This window comes from Diadema setosum, chromosome 6 (genome assembly GCF_964275005.1).
Source record: "Diadema setosum chromosome 6, eeDiaSeto1, whole genome shotgun sequence".
NCBI lineage: Eukaryota > Metazoa > Echinodermata > Echinoidea > Diadematoida > Diadematidae > Diadema > Diadema setosum.
Genome location: NC_092690.1, coordinates 19679585 through 19705631, shown reverse-complemented (window position 1 = coordinate 19705631; position 26047 = coordinate 19679585). Strand labels below are relative to the sequence as shown.

General features: G+C 39.4%; 1 protein-coding gene across 1 annotated transcript; it reads right to left on the bottom strand.

The window, feature by feature from the left end:
* Nucleotides 1-2192: 2192 nt before the first annotated feature.
* Nucleotides 2193-11109, bottom strand: LOC140229616 (monocarboxylate transporter 13-like). The gene is made up of 6 exons (XM_072309863.1): nucleotides 11075-11109; nucleotides 9742-9938; nucleotides 7577-7744; nucleotides 5397-5537; nucleotides 2949-4031; nucleotides 2193-2323 (listed from the first exon to the last, which is right to left on the bottom strand). Exons 1-6 carry the CDS (start codon nucleotides 11107-11109, stop codon nucleotides 2193-2195), a joined length of 1755 nt encoding a protein of 584 aa, XP_072165964.1.
* Between the last annotated feature and the right edge of the window lie 14938 nt (nucleotides 11110-26047).

Here is a 26047-nt window from a genome sequence, read left to right as displayed (position 1 = left end):
GGCTGTTGGTACAATGATCTTTCTCTATACCCATGTGCAATATGAAACTCCGAAACGAGCATATCAAAAACCGACAGAACGAAACTACAACAACAATAACAACAACGATATATTGCTATTCATTGCAGATTGCACGAGATTTCGTCTACTAGTAATAGACCGGCTCGATAATGTATCAAGTTCTATGTTAAATGTATTTTATTCACAAAACATGCCCTTCCAAACCAAAACGCTTGCCGGAGGCTTGCCCCTTACAGCAACATATAAATGAACTCCTGCCTTGGGAACTTAATTGGAGGGAGCCACATTAATGATGATTCTTAATTACTAGGCTGTATGAAAAAGAAACAGCCTTAAATTGCAATACATTGCAAAATGGTCTATGGTAGAAGCTGTCGTGGAAGAAACGATATCTTTTATATTAAGCAAAAAAAAAAAAAAAAAAAAGATTCCCTCGTGGATCAGTAAACAAAGCAAATTAACACGGGGCTGAAGAAACTGCAGACTGAATACACTGAACTTCCCGATTATGGTAAAGTCGATAGCTCCAAAATCTCTTTTCGTACGTTTGAGAAGTCTGGATTCAAAGAGAGTCAAACGGGGTCAAGGAAGGGGGTACATAGTTTGTTCCAGAATAATCACAAAGACCCATCACCATAAATTTATCGTAAGATACAAAAGTATATCATAGGCTTTCCATTCCTGATGTTTGCAAAAGAGTCGATCTACCTATATATCACGTTCTGAATCTGTGTGATTAGGTTGAAGCAGCAAGCACAGTGAACGATATCATTGGTCTGAGCGGACCAATTGAAATTCAATTAGAGTTTGGGGTGGGGTTGGTTAGTTTTGTTTTTATATTTGTTTTGCTTTTTTGATACTTTGCCTTCAATATGAAAGTTGTGTGATTGTAGTCTTGCGTACCAGATGGAGAGACCAGCACAAAAAAGATAAGTTAATGGCGCAAGAGATAATGATGATAATACCGAAAGTAATATCGATCACAATAATAATAATAACAGCATTATTTTGATTGATGATAATTATCATAATCATACTTATAACATGTGTAAAAGAGTTATCAAATTTCTGAGATAGAGAATCCTTCCATGTTCTTGAAGAATGCATCTTATATCATGCACATTTTTAGGAGAGGTAAAGAAAAGAATACCCCCTTGAGACGAATAGATGTCAATATTCGAAGATCAAAAATACCTCAAAACTGTGTCGTGTAGATTATTTCACACGTCGAATCTTGCCAAGTTGTAGTTGAAGTTTCAAAAAAAAAACGCATTTCTTTCACGAAAGTTTGTGGGTGGGTATGGTTAGGGCTACTGAAGAGCAATATCAGATATATGTTCCTGAGACGTAGCCTATAAATTATTAAAGACAGCGCACCTACAACGACAGCCTGGTGTCCGAATACATTCGATTATGCTGGAAAAAAAAAACAGACATGGGAGGAAAATGAGATAGGTTAATGGACGAATTTGGACGAAAACAGACCTTCTACCAATTTCTCACGACTACTGGTGGTCATATTCTTTATGTGTCAATGTGTGTGCGGTTATGTGTTCAAGACAGAAAACGGACTGGCTTGTTAAGCACTTAGATGATGTTTTCTATAAGAATAGATCAGACAAGTAGAGCATTGCAGACGTGTATGCAGCTCTTGGCCCAATTTTAGGCTAGTGAGATTGTTGCTGGCAATAAAATGCAGATAACATTTTACATTCAAAACAATGTAGTACATACACATCTTTGTACTACGCAGACAATCTTCGGTACACATCATCACTGAATGTCCTTTCATATTCTCCAATGCTATTGAATTGATGCAGCTCACACCGATTGCATGTCACATTGTAATTGGTAAGATAAAAAAATAAAAACAAAAACAGAGCAAGGAAGAGTGTACACAGTTCAGAATTGAGCAAATCTGTTTCTGTTTGATTCGATCTGCGGTGTAACAGGCAGTTCTAGCTGATGATTTTCGAGCGTCCATTCGTTCCATGCTTGCGCACGTTGTCTCGTTCGCCACTTCTTGCAGAACTTCGAACTTTGTAGCAGAGTTTGGAGTAGACTCAATCCGTGCATCGGTGACACGCCAATACCCGCCGCAGAAAGAGAGAAAGAGTCAGAGAGAGATCAGTGGAGTGATGTGGGGAAAGAAAGATAGCCCGGGGGAGTTGTCATGAAGACGTACATGTTTTCTTGGCGGACATGCAAAGCAATACAATGAGCAAGGCGGAAGCAAAAAGTTGTATCCCGCCTAGCATGAGGAAGGACGCGTTGTAGCTCCCGAATTGATCGTAGAGCCACCCTGCAGAAAAGGAACAGAAGACACATTCATGAATGCTTGGTTTTTTCCTATCATTAATGCCATATTTCACAAAGTTTACAGACTTCTGGTTTACTTCTTTTATTTCTAAGCAACTATCTATTTTTGTGGTTTTACCTTTTGAATTGACCTTTCGTAGACTTTTTGAATAGATAATCCAGATTTTCAGGTTGCTCGACAACGCTTGGTAAAAATTATCCCAAATAACATCTGAGTTTCCTTCGAGACATATCGATATGTGACACGTGGCAACACCTGAAACAGACGGGCACCAAAATCTGATTAACTTTTAGTGTAAAAAGTGCTCAAAAATTTCATACAAAAGGAGAGTATCTGCAACGTTTCCCTAAGGTTTGCACTTGTTTAGGCACCCGCTTCTGTTGATCACTAACAAAACGATAAGATAAAACAGAGGTGTGCCTTTTTAAGGTTTTTTTTTTTTTTTTTACTTGCATGGTTCTTTTAGAAGAAGCGTCTACCCTTTCTCTGATTCAGTTAATTTTTGACAACTTTTCCTTGAGTTTTCTTAAAACCAAGGACTTCTGTTCCTTCAATGTAATGAAGAATATTCATGAAAACCGTGTTGATGAAGTCAAGCGACATTCACCTGTTAAAAAGCCGGCGGACATTCTCCCTATTCCTGCAAACCCGTAGGACCAACCAAGTGCGTTGGGAAAGCGCTCCATTCCAATCGTCTGTTTGACCACCACCACTGCGATGGGAAAGAAGACGCCGCTAGCCAGCCCGTAGACCAGAGAACCGGCTATTAGCGTCCCGTACGTATTTAAAAAAGGGTCCAGAATCATGGGCGCTGCCGAGAAAAAGGAAGCAATTGTGAGCAACTGCCCAGCGGTAAGTAGCTTGTAGTCAACAAGAAGCCCGTGGCCAGCGCGGGCGATAATGTTCGACACACCGGCGACCGACGCGATGAAAGTTGCTTGCATGGGCTCAACGCCTTTGTCGTGCGCGTGGGGCACGAGGTAGATGAGCCAGCCCATGTAGGTGAACCGGCCGCAGAACTGGGCGACCATGAGGATGAGGAAGCCGACGTCTGTGAAGAGGGACAGGCCCAGGAGAGAGAAACAGCGCTCTCTGGCAGATTCAGCCTCGGCCTCCACCTCGTCATCGCTGTCCGTTTCATTCTCCGCTTGCCCTTTCTCAAGATCGACTTCTTCGTATTCCATTTTGTCATCCGTTCCATCTGTGTCTCCTAACACACTGGTCTCCTTTATATCCTCATCTGTTCTCGTCCTTGTCCCTTCTACGCCTTGCATTTCAATATCCTCCGTGGATCTTTTCGCGTCGTGCAATCCGTTCACTTCCGGCGTAGAGTCGTGATGGGGGCGCTCTTCTTGTACGTGCGTCTGGTCTCCATTGGCAAGGGAGTGCTGTTCATCGGCGGGCACTTGTTTGTATTGCATCTTGTTGCTACGGCGAGTCGGCGACGTCGAATGGCTCAGCGGCCGCAGGAGAACCCCGCACGTGCTCACGTGAAAACACAGGGAGCCCATGATAAGAAGTCCACCCCGCCAGCCGTACGTATCGATGAGGAGCTGGGCCAACGGTGCTAGGACCAGTATCCCTACACCGGAGCCGGCGTACGACAGACCGTTGGCCATGCTGTACCGCTTATCAAAGTACCTTCCGACCATCGTAAGACTAGGCGTGAGTGCCAGACCTAGACCGATTCCTGTATGATTATGATTATGAAAATGAACATAGCACAATATCAGAATTACATAATGAATTGTACATGTTTACCTCTTAGTTTCTGTGGTCTCACGCTGAGTGCATGTGTGTCCCAATATCGCTACATTTTTCACAAACATGAACAAGTATTTTCACCTGAAACGACAGTGCAGAGCACTATAGAGCACAATGAGGGCAAGGGGATTCAATCGATTTATGTTTTCCAATAAATTAGGCAAATTCAACTTTGAGACCATACTATCTCATCACCTCGTTGTTGACTTTGATTAATATCATAATTATGTTGTTCCGACTATGTTAAACTCTCACAGATTAATTGGCAACATATTTCAGAAGATAACATAATATTTCTGGACCATAAAGAATTGATTATACAAAGACAAACAATGTAGAGGTACCGCGAGGAAAATGAATAACTTAATCCCTAATCAATGACTAGGGTATGGATGCACTTGAACAACCAACAACAACAACAACAACAACAACAAAAACATGGCAATTTCAAGATTTCGTGTACAGAGGACATTCATGGTTAGTGTGAGGTGATGACATCATCAGCTCACTTATTTGCATATTCTTGTTATTGACTGTCCAAGAACTATTTGGGGATACCTATGGGCATTAAACAATGTCATAACTTTCCTGATTTTTACCCGATATTTCATCTCATTTCCACTGTTGAACTTGAAATACTTCCTCTTTCTTTAAAGATTAACTTTTCACTGGTCCAGAATAAAATTGTCCTGTGAGATTCCTGTTTCTTTCATTAACTTGGTAAATGAGCTTAGATTTCATCTGGCTTTGCGCAGATTTAAAGAATTCGACCAGTGACCAAAATCTCCAACTCCAATGTATTTATGCAGTTAAAGTCAGAGATGGTTATTTCACTCTTACCAGGGGATCATTTATGCGGGAAAAATACCCGTACAGTCCCTGATGATTTAAAGGGATGTACAGTTTTGGTTGAGATGCGGCTTCAGGTGTCCAGCTTTCTTTGTGATATATGCCTATGAGATACCTCTTATGTAGTATGAACGAGCATACAATTCAAAGAGGAATTTAAAGTTTATTTGATGAAAATCGGTTTTGAAGTGGCCGAAACATCCAAAACAAAGGGAAACAAAGCGGTCCTTAAAGGTGGGTCGCACCCTTTGTTAGGATCGCTTTAATTTCTGGTATTTCAGCCATTTCAATACCAATTTTCATCAAATAAACTTTGAATTCCTCTTGCTCTTTCATATTTCATAGGAGGTTTCTCATTATCTCAAAAGATTGTCATTAAAAGAAGTTGGAAACCCAAAGCCTCATTTCAACCGACACTGCACCATACAAATCACTGCCTTACCGGAAAGTGACAGACAGACGGAGAGCTCGCCTACTTCTGTTGTAAGCGAGGCCAGGATCAGCCCACCGCCTCCGAATATGCCTCCCGCAATAGCTATTGGTCGACAGCCAAACCTGCGACAGAGGGGTCCGCTTATTAACCCTTTACGAGAAGACAAATGTGAACAAATACGTAATCATAATATACCTCATTATTTCAGAATTGCGGCTTCTGTTTGATAGATTATCAAGGCAGAGAAAGTTCTCTTTACTCAAGAAAAGTGCTAATGACCGCTAAGGGCAGCCATAGGCCTAGAAAAATGACGTCATAAAAAAAAAAAGATCCGATGTCTGCAGCGGGAGGTCATAGTAAAATGACAGCATTGGTATATCACATGTTCACAATAATGGTCGCCGCGAAATTCCAGTTAGCTCCTTACACAAGTCAATTTAGTGATCGCTCTATATTGGTTGCAAATCATCTTACTAACTGCTTTGAACAAATAGACATGTATTATTTGCCTATTGCCCTCCCCTCCTCGGTATTACTTGCACGATACTATTGTTCGATATATCGAAACAAATATTGACCGCTTTACCATCCGTGCGTTGATTCCTTGGCTCTCGTCTCCACTTTGAGTCAAAGTACTATTGGCCAAGGATTAAATGAACTGTGACCCAGAGACCAGTCAATATTTACATGTAATGTTTAATGGCATAGTAGGATTATATTTGAAATAGCCATAACAAACATGCGTACTTCGGTGTTGCTTGATGATAATCTCGGCAAAAACAAACAGACAAACAAGCAAACAAACAAATCGTTTGATTAAACAGAGAAATATCTCTTACTGTAACGAACACTGCCGATTTATTAAAAAAAAAATAGGTGATTTGTTGAATAGCAAACAAGAAAAATGACAAAATGCATGATATACTTAATATAATAGTGTTGATTTACCATACCACTCACAAGACATAATGTTTAAGTAAAATTACTGCTTTATCTTCTCCTTGTCTCCTGATTTTTTCCCCAACATCTGCGTGTCTATATCATTCAAAGAACCAATCTTCAAGCAAGCCGGAATACTGTGAAAGGCAGAATGATAACCACATGACTGTGAAAGCGTTGCGTCGTTGACATGGGCATTTCTGTACTTTAGTCATTATTGCTTGGATTTGTTGATTTCTTTTCCCCAACACTCGTCTTTAGATTAAATTGTTGACTCAGCATTAACACTTTGCTACATTTTTTGTTCGTCGTTGCCGACATCCTCACAAGGGCGGTGAGTTGGCTCAGTCGGTAGCGCGTCTGCCTCACGATCACTGCACGCGGCCCGGGTTCGAACCCGAGTCTGGACTGAGCAATGTTGTGTGTAAGCATACCGTCCCCTCTAGCAAGAGGCAAAACACTCTGTCCCTCGGATAGGACATAAAATGGAGGTCCCGTGTGTGTGAGAGAGTAACAACTCATGCACGTAAAAGATCCCGCTTCATTCAATCATTGCAAAGAGCAGGGTGTTTAACCCGGTGAAGTGGTCCCGCAACTCACATCCAACTGGACCCCATGGAAGACCAGCTAAACGTAGCTGAATATGGGCTATCCAGCCATCTTCTCAGATGGAAATGAACAAACAAACAAACTTTGCATAAATAGTATATATATATATATAGGCCTTCTGCGGGCACATATTGGGGCAACCGGGCCACCGCTGATGTGCACTTATGTTTATACCCTTTTTGTTCTTCGTTCCTGGCGTCCTCACTTTGCGTACCTCAATCTAACCCTACCCCCTTGGTCTCATTCGTATACTCCAGTATACAAATAGGACAACCGGGCCATCGCTATTAAATGTTGAGCCCTGTAATTTACTGGCTCTTCAGATAACATGAAGACCTTATGGTGTGCTTTCGCATAGATCCAGAAAACGTTCTTATGCTTTAGGCAGGTCCGGTACTGTTTTGAATTCAAACTGTGTTTCGAAGAATCAAGTGACCAATAAGAACCGTGTCAGAAATATCAATGACAAATTTGTTGTGTTTGTTTTTAGCCCTTTACGTTGAAACATTTTCGTATCATGGTTACAGTTGAGAAAAAAATGTTAACATGAAATTCTGGGTTACAATATCCTAGTACAGGAATTCCTAGAACATATGCATATATTTTTCTAACATTACATACGATTGGCCAGTTGAACATACCCGTAAAGTCGGCGAAAGTGACGCACAGGGAACTGACCCATCCAATCAGAGACGTCGACACACCGAAGTAACTACGGAACGTTGGCAGGAATATCCCAAGGCACTTGGCTATACCTTCGCGGAAGATGAGTGTGCAGTGAGCGGCTAGCAGGATGAACCATCCGTACCCTGGTTGGGGGAAAACAATGATGTGAGAAATTCCTCATGCCCTCTCAGCACTCAGTCAGAATGGTAAGGGGCATTACAAATACCCTGTATTATCATAATAATTTCTCATTTCTCATCCAGTCGTGCTCTGAGATTATATAAGAATAATTATTTTACATTTATTTCCCTCTTGCTGTCTCGGGTTTTTCTTTGTTTCTTTTTTCATTACAGAGGATTTTCGTGTTGCTATTCCCTTCAGAGAGTTGTTTGATATCATACACGGAAGCATGAATCAGATCCTGACAATAATGGTACATTGTTTCGCCATGTACACACATAAAAGTGGGGGAAAAAATGAACCGGCAACTGCAAAAATATTCAGTTCCGTTTGGGGGCAGCTTGTTGTTTACATATTGGTTTCATTTTTTCATATTTTTTTTTTTATTGTAACAATCTGTCATCAGTCATGGTCACCGGTATTGACACTGTTGTCACCAGTCGTGAAGTAATGACATGAATGCCTCATCTGGTATGCATCAGCGGTTATGAACTATTTTCATACTTCGTATATAGTCACAATCATACTTGCAAATATAGCCCCAACGCAATAGCAGTCTTGTGCGCGAATTCATACAATGATCATGTCTCATTCTAAAAGCATATGGAAACTACAGGTCCCACTTGTGGTTCACTTTTAGTTTACATTATAAATGTGTATCTCGTTTTCTTTATTTGTTATTTATTCTTGATCTGATCAGAAATTTGTTATCTGCTCTTCTTTTCTTGCTTGAAAAGACTGATTTTTCGTGGCTCACCGCCAAACAAGCTTGCTTTAATGTAGGTTTTTCTTTGATGGAAATAAATAAACTATTGAATTGAATTGAATAGGTCCTGTCACACTTCTTTAACATTAAACTGTATAACCCGAAAAGTAAATCGCCGTACTTTGATAGTTATCATCGAAACTATTGTGTATAATGTATGTGTGTTCTTTTGTTTGTTTAATAGTAACAAAATACCCCCAAAAAATGTAACCTGTAGCTCATATGAGACGTATGGAATGAACTGAACTAAATTGAAATCAATTAAATTCAATTGCATGTGAGCACTAAATTGCCACAATTATAATCCATTCCCATCCGTTTGTTCGATCCTATCCTTTTGTGTCAGCTTGAACATTCATTTCTTGTCTTTTTGACTCATTTCCTTTGATGTCATGTCAATAAATTTCAATTAATGTCTTTCAATTAATTTCATTTAATCGCCTCGGATAAAAGTGTCATTTTTGTCACAGTAGCTGATTGTCAAGGTTGATAGCATAGCATCATAACTTGGTCAACAGTAGATATGATAGAAATATTCGTGTATTGTAATCTATGAAAATACTCTTGTTGTAGAAACAAGCGAACACAAACAGAAAATCAATTAATTACCTGCTTAACTGCTTAAAAACAAAGATACTCTGAATATTCACATTTTAGAAGTACACTTATTTCCTTGTATTCACATCCTTTCTGTTTGCTGCTTACCATACATGTATCATAAAGCACCACCTTTGCGCATGATCTATCATTTCACCTAGTTGTATTTATTGCTGGCGTGATATGTTTTTAATTATATACTGATGGTGATGCGTTTCTAATGTCTCCTGCTTCCTGCTTGATGAAATTTAGAAAGTATGAATATAACAATTATTACTGGTAACTGTTCTGTATGGCAATTCATCACACATGCACTGTAATTATGTCACATATGTATGTGTAATGAAAATTATTGAAATTGCAGAAACTGGCTATAATGATAATCATATATGTATGTATTATGTTTGATTATATCGCTAAAAAAAGAAATGTAAATGATGCCATACAGAGAGTAAATAAATCAAATTAAAATCAAATAAAAAAAATTATACAATACACTGTCTTTGATATATCCCTTGTCATGGTCCCTTCACCCTTAACCATGATCAGGGAGAAGACAATTGTTGCATATGCTTTTGAAGTGTTTAGTAGGCCTACCTCCATCGGGGGCACGTGGCGCCGTTTCCGACTTCGAGTCCTCGTCGGGGGATGCCCCCTGTCCCTTGGCCTTCTCTGGCGTCGTGACCTCGTGACCCGCGCCGAAACCATTGCTATGTGACCCAGTGTCGCCATTGTTGTTGGAGCTGAGCTCTTTCGGGGACTCTGACGGGAGTTTCGCGTATTTCAGGAAACCTCTGCGAAAAGAGTCACACATTATGTAGCAAGTTACAAATAATTGTGTGCATTTTTCCTGTCTCCATTCGGGTAACACGATATAGTTGCTAACATTCCTTCAATCAGCGGTGACTCGTAGACCCTACGAAGTTTTGCACTGTCTATTGGACGTTGAGGTACTCTGAGGATGAATCACCCAAGCATTAAATGAAGAGCAAACGGGTGAGGATTCGAACATACACACACTATTGTCCAGATCACTCGTCGACTTGAACCACAGCACTCCCACCAAAGCTCAACATTGAAGATTGTAAACATTACAATCTCCTTCCATGACACTTTGTGCTGGTGCATGGAGCACACATTAGCAGCACGCTTCTCTGGGAAAGGAATATCTTATTCACTGCATATGTATCTTTGTTACGAACTCATTATTTCACTTAATCACTGTTGGGCTGTCAACATTACATTTTATGCAAAGTGACATGCAAGTCAAAATCACCGAATTTTGTCATGTTGGTTATACGGTTGCACGGACTAAGGGAAAAACATCTGTGGCTGATGTTAGTACCGTGATTAAATAAGATGAATGAATGAATGAATGAATGAATGAATGAATGAATGAATGAATGAATGAATGAATGAATGAATGAATGAATGAATGAATGAATGAATGAATGCATGCATGAATGAATGCATGCATGAATGAATACGATGTTTGCTCCTCCTCCGAAGTTATTTGTTTAAATTCAACAACCATGAACACCGTAATTCAATTCCACAGGGTTTGCGGTAAGAATTTATGGTCTATTCGTGATATCTTAGTCGCAACTATTCTGGAACTACGATTTCCTTGTTCCTAGTTTTTCGCACTTTTCTATCAATGAAAAAAAAAAATCCTTCTTTGGATGGTATAACTAGTTGAGGAAGATTAATGGCCTGAAACCTCAAGTCAATGTTTCATTATCATGTTGGCTGTCTCTCTATGTGTCCGTTTGTGTGTGTGTGTGTGTGTATGTGTGCGTGTTTGTGTGTGTTTGCAAAACAGTTGATAAGTCGACCATAATGGTAAAATAAAAAATAAAGTCAGGACTGACTATAACAGCTAGTATGATAGTTACAATAAGGCGATAACACACTTGCAAGATGCACTTACACAGCGGTGTCAAGGAGAGAGAATTCGATTTCCATGCCGCACTCTCGAATATTAGAAAAATTAAGAAATCGTCAATCATTTTTTTTTCTTCTTCTACAGATTGGGGAAGACATGTACAAAGCAAATTAAGAATTAATGATATACTAACAATGTTTCAGACGTATACATACTACAGTTACATGTTGGGTCTAATCTGAAAATGTTGGTGACTTCGATTTGGGTGATTCATGGGTTACATCTCGTTATTCCGAAGGTTCGTTATTCCGAAGACTCTTTAGTCCGAAGATTCGTTATTCCGAAGGTTCGTTATTACGAATTTCACTTTAGGATTAACGAATCTCCGGAATAGCGAACCTTCTGAATAACGAAACAAATGTTCGGATTAACGAACCCTATTTCATTTTCGGATTAACGAACCTCTAGGCATAGGGAATTTGTGTGTTTCGGATTAACGAACCTTCGGAATAACGAACAGCACCCGATTCATGCTACGTGCTTTCATTTTCCCATAAAAGTAGAAGTGCAGGATATTACATACACTCCACTGCTGGCCACTTGCTCATGACTGTGATTTCCAGTGTGGCGAACACTTAGGGTGGGATTTCACGGAGCACGCGAACGATTTGCGAAGGACGCGAATGGCAAAATCCAGCATTCGTATTTTAGTCTGCAAAAGTTCGCCAAACGAACGTGAGGGTTCTGAAGCGTCGTCAGTTGTTCGCGAATGTCGTTTTTACTTCGGCGAGAATTTCAAAAAAGTTTGAAATTTTCTGCGAACCTTTTCCGCACACTTGGTCGTGATTTGCTCGTGAATTGTTCTCGAAAGTGTCTTTAAAGCCTCGTCATATGCGCAAGACCTTCGCAAGACACGCGCTATGTTCGCAAAATGTTCGTGAAACCCCAAACAGACTCCGAAACTTCGGAGAATGTCTCGCGTATGTTATGCGAAATCTGCGAAGTTTTTCCGATCATTTTACGACGTAATCGCAAACTGTTCGCGTACCTTTTGAGACATTCTCGCGAACATTTAGCGCACGTTTGGGGGATGTATGACTTATACGTTTTCTACAGATAAAAATCGTAGCATACATCTAAACATCAAAGAATTATTTACAACTATAGTAACAAAAGAAATTAAAGACTAGCAAAGAGAAAGAAATGTTTGATATACAAAAAAAAATCGCAGAATACACTTAAAATGAATCTTAAGTATGTAAAATTTAATATGAACTATAGAGATTATTTTCATTCATTCGTTTATTTCATTCTTCGAATAAAAAGATTGGAAAAAATAACAATCATGCATATATACACAATATGTACAGGTTAAAATGGTAAAAATTACTATCAGCGAACAAATACAATAGAACAAACGGAGTGCATTATAATAAAGAAAAATGAAATAGGATGTATCAGTAAAAGCCTAGGAGGCTTGACAGGTAGATACACCCATAACGTACAAGGGCGCCGGAAGCGGGGGGGCAGGGGTGGCACTTGCCCCCCCAAACAAAATGTTGGGGGGGCAAAACGAGTTTTTGCCCCCCAAAGTGCCCCCTGTAACAAAATTAATCACTTATTTAAAGACCAAAATGAACAATAAAGGCATATTTCTTGTCTAAATGTTGTAATTTCATATTAACTGAAAATGCAAAAATTTCGCCCCTAACGGGGCGAAAATTATAATACACTAACAACAGACATTATTGCATCTATACACTAATAGTAACTTGTGTAAAGTGTATAGATGGTAGCCTCGTGTCCTCGAGTATGCCCGCTGAAACATACCTTTAGTATACTAAAGGTATGTTTCAGCGGGCAAAATGAAAAATGTAAGGTTTATAAACCTTACATTTTTCATTTTCTTCTTTGCTTTCCAGCAGTACAGGAATATTTTTTATTGTTCGAACGATGCGATCACTTTTAAGCTTTTAATGAGTACATTTCAGATAAATGGCAAAGTGAAAGTGGTTCGCTCGTTCTGCCCGTACTTATAGTAAAATGAAAAGTTTTCATAAGTTATTATCATAGCCCTTCGCAGTGATTTCTTTTACTATGTTTAATTCCTCAGAAATTTAATTTCAAATGCTCTATAAAAGCGACTTTTATACTCTGTTTTTACAAAAAGTCCCTACCGTGGCAGGGGGTACCCCCCTCCCACACCCTCCCCCCACCCCCCCCCCCCCCCCCGCTCGGTCGCATCGCTCCCTCGCCGAGGATCTCATACCATCACATTATTATGTACTCCCTTACGTAATAATCATAGTCCTTTGCACTGATTATTTTTTACTATGTTTAATTCCTTAATTTTTTTCTTTTAAACGGTCTATAAACGCGACTTTTATATTCTGTTTTACAAAAGCTCCCTACTGTGTGTGTGTGTGGGGGGGGGGGGGGTATCCCCTTTCCACCCCCACCCCACCCCCCCCCCCCCGCTCCCTCGCTTCGCTCCCGCGCCGAGGATCTCACATCGTCACATAATGTGCCCCCGTCGAGATTTTGCCCCCCCAAAACCAGAAGTGTTCCGGCGCGCTTGATAACGTATGACATAGAAATAGCTACAGAACAGCACGGAATAACTCAATGTGTGTTCGCGCGTGAGCGAGTGTGAAAATATGAGTGAATATAAGTTGTTGCGTTAAACATAAAACGACAAAAGATGAAACTTATACTTAATTTTAAATGAGTTCAAAAATTGAATATTGCGTAGCGATGGAGGCAGAGAATTCCACATATTTGGTCCAGTATACCGAATCGATTTATACAGGGAATGGGAAGTTACTCTAGATTTGTGGAAAAGTTGTCTATTTCTAGTATCATAATTGTGTACATCCAGATTCAAAGAAAACATTTCCATCAGATACTCAGGTAATGTATTGGAAAAATAACGATGCATAATCATACAAATACTTAATCTATTAATATCATAAATATTTAGAGTGTTCAAACTATAAAATAAAGGCATAGATGGAGCATAAAATTCGGCATTTGAACAGATACGCAGAGCCCGTTTTTGAAGACGGTGCAGTTTGCAGAGTTTGGACGGGTATGCAGTGGCCCACACAGTGTTGCAATACATAATATATGAAAGAATGCATTGTACATCATGAACAAAATACGAAGGGGGACAAAATGCCTTATATGTTGAAGTATACCAATGATCCTGGATACCTTCGAACTGACATGATTAATATGAAAATCCCAGGCAAAATGTTGATCTAATGTCACTCCCAAGTATGTTACTACCGAGCAGTGTTCAATTTCAGTGTCATTTATATACAATGATATGTTGTCATAATTTGCACTCAAATTTTGCGAATAACGAAATACGACATATTTCGTTTTGAGAACATTCATTGATAACTTATTACAGAGAAGCCAAGTATAAACTAAATTCAAATTTTCATTTATGGAATCAATCAAAACTGAAAAATCAGAATGGGATGCTATTAAAATAGTGTCATCTGCAAATAATAAGAACTGAAAAAACGGTGCACATTTTACAATATCATTAATATATATCAAAAACAGAAGGGGTCCTAATATGGAACCCTGGGGAACACCGCATAATAATGAGTTGCTATTAGAACAGTAAGTATTGTATAAAGTATATTGTTTTCGCCCAAGTGTCGGAGGAACTGAAAAAAAAAAAATCAGATGCTCGTTTCTAGTGGAGATAGGTATTAGGAAAAAGAATGTAGGCAAGCACACGATAGAGAAATGAGAGAAAAAGAAAGGAGAAATAGAGGAAAGAAAAAAAATCAACTCAAGACAGCTTCCACCTCTCCTTGGGTACATTTTCTCCCATGATTATTTGAAATGTTTCGTTGTTCGCATTTCCGTCGCGTGTTCTTCGTGTACGTAACATGCTGTACTTAAGCAATGATACACACGACATTCGCACAAACGTCGTGGAAACTTCGCACAAAATGCGCAACAATAGTTTTCGGCTTCATTGTCGGAACACATTCGGAGAAAAATTTTTCCGAATGTTGGATTTTGTCATTCGCGTCCTTCGCAAATCGTTCGCGTGCTCCGTGAAATCCCACCCTTACACATGCAACCCGTCCAGGATGAAGCTAAATCACGAAGCCATACGTAATGGATATCGAATGGGAGAATGCAACTCTTGGCAAAAGCAGGCTACTTCGTCACCCCGGAGTGCACATTGTGAAAGGGACGAGAATTGGCGATGGGACCCCGGTCTGAAAACCTGACGATAAGCAGCCAATGTGAACAAAGTCCATCAAGTGTGAAACACATTTGCACACCCACACACACACACACACACACACACACACACACACACACACACAAACAAACAAAGAAACACACAAACACATACACACAAGAGAAAAAATAATGTGGAATTTGCCCAAAATGGCGTCATGGTTCACCTATGCTGCGTGATGCAGGGCATTCATTGTGTTCCCGTATATTCGTCGCTGTGCAGCTTTACATTTTTGACTATACTGCCTTGGTGTCATTTCAAGGGATCAGCGTCATGATTTTTAGGAAAGACCAATGGGTCAAATTATTCGAGAACCAGTGGCATGTGAATTTATATCCTTCTTTTAAAATGCACTACTACTCATGTCTTGTTTGTTATTTCTTTTTGTTTCTGTTTTTGTGTTTGTTTTGTACCCATCGTTTTTTTGAATGTACTCTATACAACATTAGCACGGAAAACGTAATAGCACATCAAAAAAATAAAGAAAGAAAGAAAATGACAAATGATACTAAGATAAATTCTGGTTCTAGTGTCTAAATTGTCCTTCTGAGTGTCCCGGCTTTGTGTTCAGTAAAAATTCCCTGTTTTCTATAATGTTGAGCCATTGAATGAATATTTATGTATCAATGTGTATAATATCTCTCAGGGTACTAGTATGTGGCTGTATAGATTGCGATTGTGCCTTACCATTAGGTGTGTGTGTGGATGTATTTGCTGTCTTGTTTTTGTTTTTGCTTTTGGAGTGTTTTCCCCCTGACGCCTGGATAATGGTCTGACCGGGCCACCCCCATACATTTTTTTTTTCTTTCTTTATTTACCATGCTTAAGTTGGCATATACTATATAGCTTATTTGTCATCCACTTCACTGCGTATATTGAAGGGCTATTTGCCTAATCCCCTGTGCATGGATTTGCCAAGTTTGTAGAGGATGTTGATGTAAAATGGCTCCCAACTTTATTCATTTAATTCGGCATACACATGTTAAAGTGACTTAGTTAATAAATGAAATGTACGGATCGACGCACAATGATTGATTGATTGATTGATTGAATGGTATAATATGTTCATTAAAAAAAGATGTCAAAACATAACATGTGAAAGAGGTACACATGCTTATGGGAGGCAGCTACTGAACATGAACTAATACCATTTATGCGTGTGCATGTGTGTATATGTCTGTCTGTCTGTCCGTGACGTGTGTGTGCTTTAAAAAAAAATGTTCTGCACTATACGTACATACTGGGGTCCATGTTTATTACACAGCACATTTTTATATAGGCCAAAATATTCGGAGAGCAGAAAGTCATCTACCCTCATCAATTTTCCTAATGTCGAGTGGCATGGGTTCTTCCAAATTCCACTTTGCTGTTTCAGGTTGTTTGAGTTTGTTCTATTTCTCTGCTTGTATAAATGAAACCATCATGACAAAATCAACAATGATCACATCCAGATAATCAAGAATATGTACTCAGAACAAACAGATATAATTACATGTATAACATACGTACATGCATGTTCACATCAAAATATAAACATGAGTACTCATTATAAACAGGTGTAATTACGTGTATAATCATTTCTTTCTATCAGTCAAGCGGAACACTCAAATATCGGCTATTACGTGACGTCACAAATCTGAAAAGGATTCATGTTGTGATTCTCATCATCGTTGATAAATCGGCTGTTCTTCACATAATCGTGTTGAACCGACAAGACACAACTAGTAGCATATAATTTCACCTGAAATCAAAGTAACGTATAGGAGGTACAAACTAAAGTTTTGTTGAAGTTGTCGACGTCTCCATTAAAAAATAAACCCTCATGAACAGCCCCACGTAGGTAGTGCTGGGTATACAGTTTTGAATGCCATGTCTGCATTATGCTATTAGGCTCGCCTCCTTTTGTGCACGTGCCATTATATCTACAGTCACAATGCACAAAAATATGTGATAGAAGCCCATTTAAAGCGCCATAACAGACTTGGCTGTATGGAAAAAAAAAAAAAAAAGGTCTGCCCTTTAAAAATATCAGGGCGACGATGAACTTATGCGATAATGATTCGAATCTACTTCAGCATGAACCACCATTTTTGAAAAGGTGAATTTAGGAGACAAAAACAGCGTGTCTCTTCAGGCTATTATGTATAAAGAGAATCTGGTCAACTTATCACTTCTAGCATGTAGGGCGGGGGGGGGGGGGGGGGAGGGAGGGGTGGAAGGGGGATTGTGGTTTGTAGAGAATTGAGCCAGCAGGTAGACGGTTACATTGTACATGCAATTCAGTCAGCGCAAATGACGAAATTTGTCTGCCGAAAGTGGAGAGAACATTTTCGCTGAATCGGATGCTAATAACATCTTTCATGCAACTTCGTCGGGAATTTCGATGAAAGAAATAACGAAATGTCCTGAAGACTGCATACCTTTTCTTTCTTTCATCTCTTGCGTTTTCGCTCCTATATATTTTGTTTAACCTTACCAACACACCTGCTCCTGTGAGTCGTTTCCGTAATAGAGTATCGATCGAAGCAAGCAGTCTCCGCCGGGCGGAATAAGTGCAACATGCACGAAGGAAAGAGATTATACGACTACGTATACTGCCTGCGGTTTGGAAATTGCCCGATATAGACAACCATGAACGTATTGCGACACCTTTTTTTTTTTTCTTCTTCCTGTCACTTGCTGTTGTCCTTCTTGTTGTTTTAAATTTGATTTTTCTTCTCTAACTGATACGAATGATGGCTGAAGTATAATATACCATTATATCCATCTATGTAAAGTAGAAATAAAGTAATGATAATGACAATAATAGCAACAATTATTGTAATAATAGTTCTAATAATGATCTTCTACGACGTATAACACAACTGTTATACTCTATACTGCGCCACAACAGGAAACTCCTGTATTTTCCTGAAATCATACACACCCAAAATACATGAAGATGAAAATTTAGAACAGGATCAGCTTACAAAGATTTAGTAATATTATTAAAAAGAAGATATATATATACAGATTGCACCCATGAGTTAAAGTATGTATATATGTATGTATGTAGGCCTACGTACAGTCAGACCATTATGTTATGTTACTCCCGCACGCACTGCGCACGGGGTCGCTTCGTGCGGCTGCGTGCAGGTTCGTGCGATCTCGCACGGGAGCGTATGGCTCCGTGCGCCCCTGTACGCGCCCGTGCGTAGTCGTGCACCTCCGTGCGGATCTGCACGCCCCCGTGCAGATCCGCACGCCTGCGTGCGGATCCATACTCCCTCGCACGCTGTCGCACGGACCCGTGCGGGTCTGGCGCACGGTCCCGTGCGGGTCTGGCGCACGGTCCCGTGCGGGTCGGGCGCACGGACCCGTGCGGCTTTTGGGTGCGATTTCGCACGGCCCCGTGCCGCCAGTGCTTGGTTCCCGCATGATCCCATCTCACCTCCCTGGTTCCCGCAGTGCTTACACGGTACGTGTGTATCAGGTGTAGGGTTGGACCTACTACTAATCGACCGCCTAATGTTTATTTGCTTGATAAGAATATTTAACACTGAAATTCACGTAAAAAACTTGACCTACGGGATTGAGAAAATCCAGCTCTATCAAATGCCGTTGTTCCCTTTTCGATTCGAAGTTTCAGTGCAAAAATATCGCCGACGAACTTGCGTGGCCTCGTTTCAGCTCCCCGCGGTAAATCGCGTTTTTAGGATCGACCGCTGATTTTGCATTGACAATGCACGTAAACCGAGTTGTATTGAACACCGTGTTGTACGAAGCTTTTTAGAAGCCTTTTAGAAACTTCCGTAGACATTACATTGTGCTATCATTACGATTCGGTGAAAATATTCATTCGAAATTTTGTCCTTGATTAAAACCATTAATGAACAGTGAATTATCGCGTTTTCCCACACCATCCTAATCTACATTCAAAGCCAATCCATTTTTATGTGCTTTGCGCGCAGAAAAGTGCGTACTAAATGTTCAGTGCGCGAATTATACGCGGTCGGTTTCAATAAGGGTGGTCGATATGTAGTAGGGCTACTATATACCGCGTGCGAGTCCATGAGCCATTCCCCGGCCGAGAGTTTCAGCGCAAGCGTGAAATGAGACGATTCCCGACAATACGAAAGGCTTGTTACTTGCGCCAAGGAGCTTCAAACCCTTGCTTGCTTATTGCCAGTCAGTCGGCAAGCCGAAAAACCCCGTCTAGAATATCCAAGTTCTCGCACGGGTGACCTCGAGTTGACCCCGCAGATCATGATCACTGAATTACGTTTTCACATGATTTTTTTATTTTTTTTTTATTTGACAGGTTAAGGTTAAAACCTGAATGCAATATTGTTTAAATTTTCCAAGAGACATGAAAGGTCATCGACTTCGTGCATGGCTAATTCATTACCGATGTCCCGGAAATAATGGGTTCACATACTCGTCTAAAATTCCCCTAAGAGTCTTCTTTTTCATTGTAGGGCCCTAACGAACGCATACCATGTAAAAGGAAAATTATTATCCAGCTATAAGATGATACCTAAGGTGTAACGTGATGATTAGATGGGTCAGCAGCGCGCGCCAGCTGAAATCATAAGGATATCATTCCTTTACTCGGCACGAAATCGCGAAAATATTGTACTGTCCCACATATAGAAATTGACGTGTTCCATGGAGGCCCTTTGTGTGTTATGAGCGACCCCAGCGTTACTGACATGGTCAATTATAAGCGTCTACTAGCTGTGATATGCTGTGTTTGTGTCTGTCGGTGGGCATTATGTACAAGTAGCCTATTGCCTCTTGCTTGGCCTCTCTCTCTCTCTCTCTCTCTCTCTCTTTTCTCTCTCTCTCTCTCTCAACAAGTCATGAATTCACTTTACCCATCATGCCTAATCGAACTACGACATGATTGAGGTAACCGCGCCTTTTTATTCTCATAGTCAAAATCAAACTAATTCTTTACATGATTTAAAAAAAATCTTCATATAATTTCTCAAAATACTCAAAAGATGGTCTCAGTCAAAACTTTCTACAAAGATTGCATACGCCAATCTTTACGGCCTAAACAAGTTTTTTAGAGCTATTAGTTCACCCTGTGACGATGACTTCGATTGCGTTTTGAACTTGTACCGAACTACTTTCAACACAACTATTACCTTTATAGTTCGATTGATGAACTAGTCTTTTGAATTGATAACCGACATTCGTAATCGTAAGCATACAGTAACAAAATACTGTCAATAACAGTTGGAAAATGCAAATGCTATAATAATAGCGCGAAATACACGAGTAACGATCATCTTCATATACATTCTAATTCCCAAGTGATGTCGCTTCGAAAATGACACATGGTTTGACTACTGCTTCAAGCAAAGAAAAGTAAAAGGAATGGGATATACTTCTAATGATAATATCACGCCGTACAAGGCATTCCACTGTATTTGGTAATGTCGGTTACGTTTTTGTGCGCTTTACGTACGGGAAATAAAAGGCAGATTGATGCTATTAAATGCTAACACAACGCATTCAAATGATTTTTTTGAAATAGACCGTGTACAATGTAATGTTTTAGTATTCGGTTTGAAACTTTAAATTTGCGAGTCCTTTATAAAGTTATATGGGTTATTACATTATCAATTCAAGCAAAAATTACAGTACTTTAATGATTCGGATTTGCTCAGAAGATTAACAATGCTATCTTTGGCAATAGTTTGCAACAGAGACAATCCGCTTCAATAGATATACAATGTAATTCTGTTTTCATAAATAGAAAGGAAAACGTATAATAAGTCAACTTTATGACTTCAATGAGCTTTCTCACCAACTGAACTTGATTTGATCTGCCGTGCATGATATCGCTGTGTGTTCTATTAATTCTATGATATTGTTTAATTTGATATTGTTTAATTGGCACGCGTGTTTTTTTTTATGCAGAATATTTCAGGTAAGTATAATTCATTGAAGGTAATAATGTTTGTACATATGACGTGTTCGTTGTTTTGTATTTTCATTTTTATAATATATCACGTGTCCATTATCTGATTATGACTACGAAAATATGACAACTGTTTGAATGCGGAGTATGTACTGGAACACTAATGTCTCCCACCAGTATAGACAAACTAATTTCTAGTCGTCTATCCCCGCTTGAAATGGAAATGAAATTACACACCAAAAAAAAAAAAAAAAAAAAAAAAAAGAAGAAAGGAAACAAAGTTCAATTTTCAGTAGATTTCAACTGTTTTGTTTAGTGCCTGATACATGTAATGGGCAAAATTCTTTAGCGCATAAGCAATCACACAACTTGTGGGAATAAATGTATGTCTTAATGATTGTATCTTATGGAAGAAAACTCGTCTCCTTGCCTGAATTTTAGCTTCTTCTTTTTCAAGCTTGCGGGAAAGAAATAGTTGAACATCAATCGCAATCATAAAGAGAAGCCACATCCTTAAAAACAAACACAGGAGTACTGAGACGCACTACGAAATGCTTCCTTTTGTTGGGGGGGGGGGGGTTATTGATTATTCTGAAGGTTCATAGATCACACAATTCATATGGTTCGCTATTAGCTTAGGTTCGTTAAGAAAAAAAAAAATAAACAGATAAATGCGTTCCTTTTCCGGTGGTTCCTTTACCCGAAAGTAATCAAGCAATCACTTATTTCAGTATAAGATTTGTGAATACAAAACGATACGACGACGGCCTTTAAAGTATTAATTCCGAATATAATTGTAAATATGACTATCGGTCTATACTCAACTTCTCAAATGCAGAAAGATTGCAACTGTAAATGTGGTGTTCTGTAAAAAAAAAATAAATAAACAAAAATAAAAATAGGTTTAAGCTACAAGTTAATGGTTCTTTATATGCTATGGTATCATAAAAGTGACCGAGAATAAGAAGCACTATATATTTTAAATTGATATGATACAATCATAATTATTAAAAAAAAAAAAACTGAAGCTGTTAGGCCTATACATCAACATTTGCTTCTGATACGTATAGTATAAATTATGTGCAGCTTTGGCAATCGCGATAAAAGCGATAGATAATGTGGACGCAACGCCTATAAGGGAAATGTGCCTAATATGGCGGGAATTCAGAATGTTACGGCTGTATAACAGCTGCAGCAGAGCAGGCACGAAAGCAGTCGTTGATGCTCTGCAACATTACGACCATGTGCATTATTAGAGGGTTTTTAGTACACGCAAAGAACACGATCTGAAAAGACGACTATCGTTAATTAACTTCATTAACTTCCTCTATTGATGCTGTCTTTTGAATACCCGCCTACAATGGGTTCTCAGGTTCTATTCACTCTAGTAGTCCATGGGCCAGGCCAGATATTGGTACCATCTGAGGTGGCAATACCTTTTTGGTGTCATTTTGTTTGTCGTGCATAGATATGCCTATCAAGCTATGATAGCATTTCCAAATGAGTAGCTTAGTCATAGTAAATTAATTTTAAACCAATTTGGTCTCGTTGTTATATCCCTCTACTTCTGAATCGAGACCAACGGCTATACAAAGAAGAGTACTGTCTTCTGTATGTTCACAGGTGTTCTGTTGTAAACGCGGTGCGCTTAGTCTTTATTCAAGGCAGCGAAGGGAATATCCAAGGGTTATGATATCCACGGCGCTTAGTCTAATATTCAAGACGGCGAAGGGAATATCCAAAGCTTATAAAACAGTGTATATCCCTTTATCTAAAAACAACAACAACAACAAAGCAATTATTTATCATTTTCCGCTGAAAACGCTACGGTGAAAACGCTAATACCATGCCAATGTCGCTTTATTTCCATTCAAACAATGAAATATTATGCAAAAACAATGTACCGGTACACTACAATACATTATAATTGATAATGTTGTAAATGAACAGAGTGATTTTTGTTTATAATTGATGTATTTGTTGAGAGGGTGGTATAAAAACAGTATAGATAATCCCTTTTATTAGGAACTTTAGATATGATAACGGTACATTGTTCTAGATAAAGACTAAGCGCATTGCACCGCGTGACAGCTGTGGACATCATAACCCTTTGGATATTCCCTTCGCTGCCTTGAATAAAGACTAAGCGCACCGCGTTTACAACAGAACACCAGTGGACGTACAGAAGGCAGTGCTCTTCTTTGTATAGCGGTTAGTTTCGATTCAGAAGTATAGGGATATAAAAACGAAACCAAATTGGTTAAAAATTCATTTATTATGACTAAGCTACTCATTTGGAAATGCTATCATAGCTTGATAAGCGTATCTATGTCCGACAAACAAAATGACACCAAAAAGGTTTTGCCACCTCGAGTGGTACCAACAACCCATTTTTCGGGTCTTGGCCCATGGACTATAGGTATTGGTACTTGCTAAACGCATCTCCTTTAGTTTCCATTGACAACAATATGGGAGGAGAATGGAAGCGATCAAGGCCCTCGCTAAAAGACGCTTGTTGTAATACGCATTGCGTGCCTTTCTTTCTTTCTTTCTTTCTACTGTTTCCTATTGTTTGTGAGTTAAAAACTTGCGGCAACTAAGTCACCGCAGCCGACACACAACGCTTACCGACTCATTCATGCGGCGGCAGCGGCACGGACACAAACGCACTTCAGTTTACATTCGGGCTGCCGTATTGGTTAGAATAGTTAATGATAGACCTGTCCTGCGATTGGGTCATTATCTTACACATCCAAGCTATGCCGTATATGGTAGTGCGTGCGATTGAGCGTAAACGCCGTCGCTAAGCAGGACTGTTGTTAATATTCGTTTCTATGACCCATAGGGATGTCCAAATGAGTTGTATTACATATCAGTGTAAAGCTTAGTGTCTGTAGAATTCACATATAGGCATAACTACGATCTTTTTTTTTTGCGACTTTTGACTCATTCCGACGGAGCGCATCACGTGTGTGGCGCTCCGACAAAATGAGTCATAAGTCGCACGGCGAGTTTTCCCGTAATGAGCCGCAAATGAAGGGGAAGCAGTGCTCGGGTCGAAATTTTTTTATACGGATTTTGATTCCTTGATGTTTTATCTGTTTGTACAGAAAATTTCAGCGTGTAAAAATGAGTACAAGTGTCCCAAATCACAGTTTTTCTGAGACAATTTTTTCGGTTACATTTTTTTCGAACGCTCGCCTTTGCGTTGCGTTTCGCACCTATTGTTCTTGCCCGATTGAGACTCCACCTCCGTTTCTAGGGTGTATGCTAATGAGGCATTGCTCTTGACCCCATTGAAGACAAAACAAAGCATGGTGCGCGCGGCGGTCAAGCGGTGAGGGCTTTAGAATTACGCAATAATAGTGAGCTGACCAAGGCTATCGATTGCATGACCAGCAAGTTTCGTTTGATACATGCCCTCCATTTCATGAAGTGGTGATTGATGTGACGCACAAATCGCGCTGAAAAAAATAATTCCAACGAACGATCACGCAGAATTTATAATACTTTATCTATGAGCTAATACAATGATCATAATAATCGAACTTGAAACCTCTGTATGCGAGTGTGTACTTTTACAACGGTTATTAATTGGCCTCATTAATGAATTCATTCAAATAATCGTAACTTTCCTTCCCTGGTATGTGCCTTGCTGTTTAAAGTTTATCTCTGGAGATATAGTAGGGCCTATAAGTTGTCAATTACATGTATTCTCGTTTTTATTAAGTCGACAATTCGTGTGATAATTCGCCAAATTTATGTAATGCATACTATTGTTTCCCTGGTTAATAAAACTTATTGCCCTATTTCTTATGATGGTTTGGGCCGCGACGGCATGGAGAGAAATCGGAAGATAAACATTATTAATGCCCAAATACAATGTAGGTCGTGTTCCCTTTTGAGGATATTCTGACTCTTGTCATCTGTGTATTTTTTTAGAGGTATAAGACCTATCTGAGAAAGGGACAGAAAGCTGTGTCGCTACTCAAAAGTGTGCTTCTTCATTTTGTTTTGTTTTTTAATCAGAATGTTTGTAATGATAGCTGTTTGTCGTGTATTGCGTGTAGCTGACATGTGAGAGGTCAAGTCTGCAAAGAATTTGGCTAACAGCTTTGCGAAGTACCAGCGCTAATTGCCCATTGAATTGCGTATTCTGAGGAATTTCAAATGAAAGAACTCGGACGACACTGTTCACGCCTTGTATCCGAGTAAACCCCGCATCAACGAAGCCTTAAACAATGAAAGGTAAACTTCCTGCTATCAAGGGGTGGATAAAGACGCAACCAGTATTCTTTCTTCGCCATTGATAGCAGAATCAGTGACTGAATGGAGCAACAGTGTTGGGGGATCGGCATTATGTCTGCTAATTTGTAAAAGAATTTTTCAGTCCCCTTTTGTCTTCAGAACCACAGTCAGGGACGCTAAGTTACTCTATCTCCTACAAGCTGTCGTTACTATCTTAAAACGTGAATTTTATGAAAGGTTAAAAGTGATTGCGGAATCAGTTCTTCTGCGTGACACATGCAGGTTTTTTTAATAGCATACCAAGCTTAAATCGTTTACCTGTATAGAAAGGGCGGGGATACACACTTATCGCAATTATCCGGATTTGAGAGTAATACACTCTACTACTTTTCTTCATCTTTCCCTCAACAAAGACCATGGTAATTCAAAACAAACAAACTAACTAACTAACTAACAAACAAGCAGTTGCATTATATCAGAACGTATACAAATTTTTGTGTTTCATGTATGTATAGGTCATCTCTTGATGTATAGTACGCATTTGTTGTCGTTTTTACAGTGTTTCCTAATGAATGCCTATAGCGAA